The following is a 7,691-nucleotide window of genomic DNA, read 5'->3' as shown; positions in this document are numbered from 1 at the left end:
CGGATGAACGTCGTTTCTCGATGCCAAATATATTGCAAAGCTCGTGTAATGCTTGGCTATCTATATTAGATCCTTGGTCACTGAGGATATATAATGGTATACCATGAATGTAGATCCATTTAGACAAGAGTGCTGCAATAATCGAGGATGTCGTTTGATCTTTTAACGGAACTGCTTCAATATATTTAGAGAAAATGTCACCTATGAGCAGAAAATATTCGAAACCTTTGTTATCTTTCGGCATATATGCAATATCGATGCAGATGAATTGCATTGGGGCATCAGGGGTGACCATGTCGACTAGAGGTGCTTTAGGAGGGGCAGTGTTGCATTTAGTTTGCTGACAATGTACACAAAGAGAAATGAAATTCTTTACGTAGCCATACATACTTGGCCAGAAAAAACGATCTTTCAAAATTGCATAACATTTATCAGTACCAAAATGTGCCGTGTTATGAACTTCAGCAATAACGAATTTGCGTAGCGATGCTGGAATAACTGGACGACCTGATTTTGTTAAAACTCCGTTCTCTATTCGGAGTTGATTTTGGATTCTCTTGAAGCGACCTTGTAAAATCCGTGTTTTATTTTCTACAGCATGTTTGACACTATTAATGACTGGATCTGATTGTTGTTCTTCCAATAATTGTTCTTTAAAAGAAATATCGCTGAAGAAGGCTGCATAAATTTTGTCATCGAATAGTGAATTCGGTTGTGTAGAAGAGGCATTTTTGTTGCGTGAGAGTAGGTCAGCTTTGATATTAGTTTTACCGCGGATATACTGGACGGTGTAATCATACTCTTCTAGCTCTGCAATCCAGCAAGCAAACTTCCCACGTGGATCCTTTTGCTGGCGAAGATGAACCAAAGGGTTGTGGTCGGAATTTAAAACGAATGGGGTACCAGATAAGTACACATGCCAGTGACGAATGGCCAGTATCAGAGCAAATGCTTCTTTTGTTATGGTGGCCCAGTTTCGCTGAGAACTGTTAAAAGCGTTGAAAAAATAGGCTATCGAATGTAAAAGTCCATCGGATCCCTTTTGGGACAAAACACCACCAGCTGCAAAATCGCTGGCGTCAACTTCGATGATAAAAGTTTCATTAAGTTTCGGAAAAGCTAAAATTGGCTGTGAAGTTAATCGACGTTTTATTTCACAAAAAGCGGACTCACAAGACTCTGACCACGCAAATTGAGCATTATCACTTGTGAGACGATTGAGTGGCTGCGTAATTGTTGCAAAATTGCGAATAAAAGCTCGGTAGAACCCAGCTAAACCCAAAAATGACTTCAATTCCTTCCTCGTGGTTGGTGGAGGAAAATTGCTGATGGCCTCAGTCAGGCGCTGCTGAGGCTGGATGCCTTCAAATGAAAGTTCATAACCAAGAAAATTTACTTTTTCCGAAGCAAAAACACATTTTGATGCTTTGAGAGAAACCTTGGCAGATCGCAGACGATCAAACACTGTAGCTAAATCCTGAATATGTTGTTCAAACGTGGAATTAAATACTACTATGTCATCCATATACGCTAAAGTCCTGTCCGATGGAAGGCCAGCGAGGCACATATCCATCATGCGCTGGTATGATGCCCCTGCATTGGAGAGTCCAAATGGCATCACGTTGAACTCGAATTTACCGTTTGGTGAAGAAAACGCAGTTTTTTCTTTGTCGCTTTCCACTAACGGAATAGACCAATAAGCAGATGCTGCAACTAATGTAGACCAATATCGGGCTCCTGCCATTTTGTCGATGACGTCCTTGATGTGAGGTAAGGGGTAAGTGTCCCTTTTTGTAACATCGTTTACGCCACGAAAATCGCATACGAACAGAATACTGTTATCTTTCTTCTTCACTAACAACACCGGAGCATTCCATGGCGAGGCTGACGGACGAATAATTCCATTGGACAGCATTTCGGAAACTTGTTGCTTCAAATCATCTTGCCAAGCAACCGGAACTCTATGTTGTTTGCGGTTGACGGGTAAAGCATCATTAGTAATAATTCGATGTTTAACGAGTGGTGTTTGTTGAGGCTTTTTTGTGTTAGCAGCAAAAACATCTTGGTAATCCATTAGCAATTGTTCAAGTTGTGACTTTTCCTGGGCAGACAGTTTTGAGTTTATGTCAACATCATCAATTTTAAAACTGGAGGCCCTGCTTTCTATGTTGGCTGAGGAAATAGTCTCTCCGGCTGGTTGTAAGGTACCCATCGTAGTTTGAGATTTAAGAACCACATCACACGATGAGACATTCAATGCAGTAATACAAAATATGCCATCAATGTTGGGTACAACGCGAGATCTAGTAATATATAAGCCACATGACTTTGGCAGTCGATTTGGTTCAAAATCTCCAGTCAACATAAAGTTATCGGTGGTAGACTCCACTGAGAGAACCTTTTCTGAACGAGCAGGGATAGTGGTGTCCTCACATAACCGGACACTGGCGTTCTGAGTTGATAAGCAAGAGATAGATGTAGGTCCTAGTTGTATTTTGTTTTGAGCAAAATCAAATTTGACTGAGCCAAAGAGACGCATGAAGTCCCTGCCAAGTAGGATATTTGTGTAATTAATTGAGTCTAGAACTTGAAAAACATGTTTGCGGGGTGGCAGGTTAGAAATTTGGACGTTGAGAGTGACAGCACCCAATATTTTCATTTTTTCACCCGAAGCATTAATCAGAGTTTTCAGCGAACTATTATCTATTTCACTGTCCAAACCGATTTTCTTGAGAGTTCCTAAGTCAATAATTGATGTGCCAGAGCCCGTATCTAACATAACATGAGTGTTTACAGTTTGTATCTTTGCAAGAATAACGACTAAACATGGGTCTTCTGATTGAAAAATATCGGCACTGGCGGTTAGTCACTGATAGTTTGGGCAGGATGGGTTCCAGCTGTCATGGCCTTGTTGGCCGCAGGCCTGACAAAATCGAGTTGGACAACTTGCAACAAAATGATCAACGCTTTTGCATGACCTGCATTTGTTCTGTTGTGAGGGGGTGTTGTTACTACGAAAGTTTCCAGTGAATCGTGAACCACGGCCCTGACCCCGATTACGGGTTTGAAAACGGCGACCAAAAGGGGTCCCGCGGCCCCTATGAAATGGTTGATTGGATGTGTAATTTACGCCACTCGCTGATGAATTGTTACCCCCGGATTGATCATCCGTTGTCATCGCATTCAATTTTTCAACAACTTTATCAGCTATTTTATCAATAACCGTGGGATGTATTTGTTCATCGCCACTGTCAATACTAATTGCATTAGCTGAATGGCATTTTGCAATTGTCATGTTTGACTTAACACCAGCTAATTCTAAGCGTACGGTTTCCGCTGCTAGGGCTTTAACATCACATGATTGGAATTTTTCCATGGCCTTCAAGGCAGAACGCATGTCAGGGTGAAGTCCACGAACAAAATAATCCTTAGCTAGAATTGCGCGAGCTGAGTCGTCAAAGCCTGGGTATGCCAGTTTAATCAATTCCATTATTTTGTAGGAGTATGTTAGAGCAGACTCACCTTGTAGACGATTTCTATTAGACAGTTCAAAGATTGCTTCTTCACGATTTAATTGGCCTTTCTCAAATTCTTTGAGAAGCTCCCCCTTTATTTGATCGAAATCTTTTCGTTCTTCTGCAGATAAACGAAGGTAAACATCGAAGGCAGGCCCCTCTAATCTGCTTGCCAAATTCTGAGCTTTTTTCTCTCCTGTAAATCCTTTCAGGGCTGAATGTAATTCTACCTTAGTCACAAATTCCGTAAGATTCCCTTGGCCGTTGAAACTTTTTATTTTGTTTTCCATTTTGATTATAGCTGAGATAGGTTCTGTGATAGAAATGTAGCCAGAGTCGAAACTCAATAAGAGAATACTTCTAGTGGTTACTTGTATGAGATCTATCACAGAATAACCAAAACACAACAAAACAGAATTATATACAAAGGTGGATATTACGTAATGTTCTTAAGGCGAATACCGGGGTAGATGTAATGCAATAACTATACTCCCTAACAAAGCCAAAATAGAAATTCAGCAATTGTTGCTTAAATATGAATTTGACGATGATGAGTTCTAATCCGCAATTTTACAGTAATTTATTTTAGAAACACGATATGAATTTTATTTTAAAATATATTTTATAATCGTTGTATTAAAAGAAATAGCTTTAATCAAATTTCAAATGGATCTGCTGTTCTAGTTATTCTGTCTCTCTGCCAATCAACTGAGCCTGCTTCTGAATTAAAATAATTTTTATAGTTTTCCTGAACCTTACAAGCATCTCTTTAATAATTATGCGAGGCAGCATTCCCCCCTCTTCACAATTTTGGAAAAAATATGGAAAATTGACCTCCAGTCAACCTTTTTTAAACCCCCTCATTATGGAGAATTTATCGATTAACTAGTTGTCCTTTTTATTCTATCTGCCACACATCAATGAAAGCAAAAAATTGACATGAAAATGATTTATTAGAAATATTTTGATGAAGCGAGTGATTTTTATATATTTGGAAACATCTGCTACACCCAAAGAACCACCTGATAAATCCCAGATTTTCCAACCTTTACTCCTATTTTGACCACCCTATTTTTAAAATTTTTGCGAATAGTCTACCAACCCCCCTATTCTTAGATATGGGTGTAGTAACAATTTATCATATTTCTTGTAATCATCTTGAGTGAGTTATCCTCTTTATCTCTTTCAGTCAAATCGATAAAAGCAAAATACAAAAATCTCTGTGATTCCTACAAAAAGTGTTTGGACAGAGAAAGAGAATTCTCAAAATCTGGCTCTGCTTTGTTTGAACAACCAATATGCCATTATTACGATCAACTGACATTCCTTCGTGATGTTGTAACAAATCGACAAACAATAAGTAATGTTGCACTCCCATCATCATCTCCTCTATCATCTTGCCATTAGATTTGGTAGGCAAATCTTCCCCTGATTCTTCATTCACATCAAATAGCAGCTACGAAGCAGATGAATTTCGGCCTATGGAACCTAGCTTCGAAACAATTAGCAGGAAAGCTAGCACTGCTGCACAAAGAAAGGCTAGCTCAGTAAAACAAATAAAAGGGCAGCGGATATGGACCCAGTGGAGAGTTTTCTCATTGAAAGCATCCAGAAAAAGGCAAAGCCAAATGATGATGGTCCTGGCGATCTGTTTGCCATAGTCTTGTGGCTACACTGAAAAGATTGCCAGAAAAGAAAAACCAAATGGCAAACCTCAGAATACAACAATTACTTTTTGATATTGAATATGATGAATAATGTGTTCAATTTTTTTTAAATGATCGTGCAGTCATGTTTCCCTAAAAAGATTGTTATACTCTCCCTTCTCCTTTTTTTCTGCAAATATTCTTCGAAACCCAAAATCTTTTTCTATTTTTCACTGGCCTAGGTATTTGCCCTCAATGCAACGCAAGCAAAATCAAAAGCTCCTTGCAAAACAATTCAAATGATTTATTTCAAAAAAAAGAGATTTCGCAGAGAACTGGAGGTTCACTTGCGAATATTTTCTCGATAAATTTTTTGCAGGAAATATTTTGCAGTGAAATTTTGCAAGATTCTTTCTCGCTGGAGATTGGGCTTAAAGCCTGGTTCCCACTTGTCGTAATTTGTGTAAGAATCGGGGAAGTCTGCGACTGTCTTGCTTCTTATGCATTTTACGACAAGTGTGAACGTGTTTTCATAAGCTGTTCCAGAAGTCGCTGACTTCCCTGCCAAATAGAAATGCGTTCTATTTTAGAGTTTGATTTGTGATTTCTACGTTGTTTTTTGCTTTGACTTCATCTCTGAATTATTAGATGCTGTATCTAATAGATAGTGCGGGAAAATAACTGACCAGAGCAAGGCTCGAACTCACGACCCCTGACTTTGTCCAAAAAATCGAAAATCTACGTTGGCTGATAAATTTCATAAAGTCAAGATCTTCCTCTATAAATCTTGGTGACTTGGGAGAAGGAAACGGAGCTACCTTTGAGGCAGCTACATCACCAGCACCATCAGCCCAAACTTCTCAAAGCTTTTCAGAAGAAGCAACAATGACTGGTGACACTGATGAGGATGTTGAAGAGGATGCAGAGTCCACAAGATCATCTCATTTATCGTTAGAAAATATTGAAGAGCCACCAGACAGCAGGTAAATATTGGGCCTATTGGCATGTTTTATTAGTGATACTCGGGGAGTATTATAAGCCAGTTTTAGGGCTTCGCTGCAAAAAAGCTTAAGGGCATGCCTCCATTTTAGTCAGCTGATTTGCCTCATCTTAGGTCACAGATTCCCCTTTCATTCTCAGCTCCCCCTTCTTGCCCTGTTGCCCCAGCATCCCTGATGATACCAATTTTATTTGTATTTTCTTGTTGATTAATCTTGAAAGTTTCTTATTTCTGCTAATTAATTGCAAATTTCGATAAAGAGATTGGAGAATCTTGGTAATTTCTTAATGTAACCATGCTTATGACTTTTTTATTATTAGGAAGATTTTGATAATAAATTAATATATAGTTCATTTCCTAGAAACCAGAAAGTCACATCAAACAGGAAAGGAAACAAGCAACAAATTATCAAAAAGGTATTAAAAAGACCCTGGTCAAACAAGGCACCTGACCCTTATCTGGAACAATGCAAAGTCATGCACAGTTTTCAGAAATCCCTGAATGAATCCACTGCTACAAAAGAGAAAGAACCCACAATGAATGCAGATACACATTACTGCTTAAGTCTTGCAGAAAGGTTGAGCAACTTAGATAGCAGATCCAAAGCGTATGTTCGGCATCAAATTGAAAATATATTTTTTGACCTGGAGTTTGGAGGACTTCAACAATCCATGGAATTTCCCACCTCACATGCAGGTTTAACCAGACCAGCATCTGCCAGGACTACAGCAGCATACCCTGTTGAACAATCACGTGACTTTCTTTCCTTTTTAGAGGGATGATTGTTAACAACTACAAAAAACGTTTAAAAAACGTTTTAAAACAACAGGCTTGTTTTTCCCATTTTATATTTTATTTTTTAGGTTACTGCTGCATTTAAGACTTAAAATGAGTGTTTTCCTTATGATAAATGTTTTGAAAAAATTCTTTGAAACACCCATTTTTGATGAAGTTGTGTTTAAAGTGAATGGTCTTTTTTGTTGTAAACAGCCTCAGCAAATTTTTCCCCACAATTTTGAACATATTTTGTCTGCCACTGTACAGAGCCTTCTTTGCTGTTGAAAAAATTTTCAAACCTTGTCCTTACTTCTTGTGCATTTTTGCCATATTTGTTTATGCTTCCTTGAAGCTGTAGCATTCCTGCATCATTATGTGTAATACTTCTCCAATCTCCTGGCAAAAACTTCCCAGACTAATCTTGAGAATCTACAAAACCATGGGGCACATACTGAGCATTGTTGGTGCATCCCCAAAAAAATTATGCAGGCACAAGCATGCTTTCATGATGCTATCAACATATTTTGGCTTAGATTTTATAGGACCTCTAAAAATTCTCCACCTTGCAGATAAGATGCCAAAAGCATTCTCTATTATCCTTCGACAACGACTGAGTCTATGATTAAAAATTCTTCTTGAACTATTCAAACTATTTCCAGGATATGGCTTTAGCAAGTATGGTTTTAAAGCAAATATTTCATCTGCTACAATGACATATGGCAATTGATGCCCATGAACTAAAGAAGATTTTGG

At 38.5% G+C, this 7,691-nt stretch overlaps 1 protein-coding gene across 1 annotated transcript; it reads left to right on the top strand.

The window, feature by feature from the left end:
• Window positions 1-6,019: 6,019 nt before the first annotated feature.
• Window positions 6,020-6,943, top strand: LOC148959651 (uncharacterized). The gene is made up of 2 exons (XM_089110253.1): window positions 6,020-6,144; window positions 6,523-6,943. Exons 1-2 carry the CDS (start codon window positions 6,047-6,049, stop codon window positions 6,941-6,943), a joined length of 519 nt encoding a protein of 172 aa, XP_088966379.1. The 5' UTR covers window positions 6,020-6,046.
• Window positions 6,944-7,691: the final 748 nt, after the last annotated feature.

This window comes from Rhopilema esculentum, chromosome 9 (assembly GCF_057945365.1).
Source record: "Rhopilema esculentum isolate cy_ngs chromosome 9, ASM5794536v1, whole genome shotgun sequence".
Lineage (NCBI taxonomy): Eukaryota > Metazoa > Cnidaria > Scyphozoa > Rhizostomeae > Rhizostomatidae > Rhopilema > Rhopilema esculentum.
The sequence above is the reverse complement of the archived record's forward strand: the minus strand, read 5'-3'. Positions and strand labels throughout refer to the sequence as shown.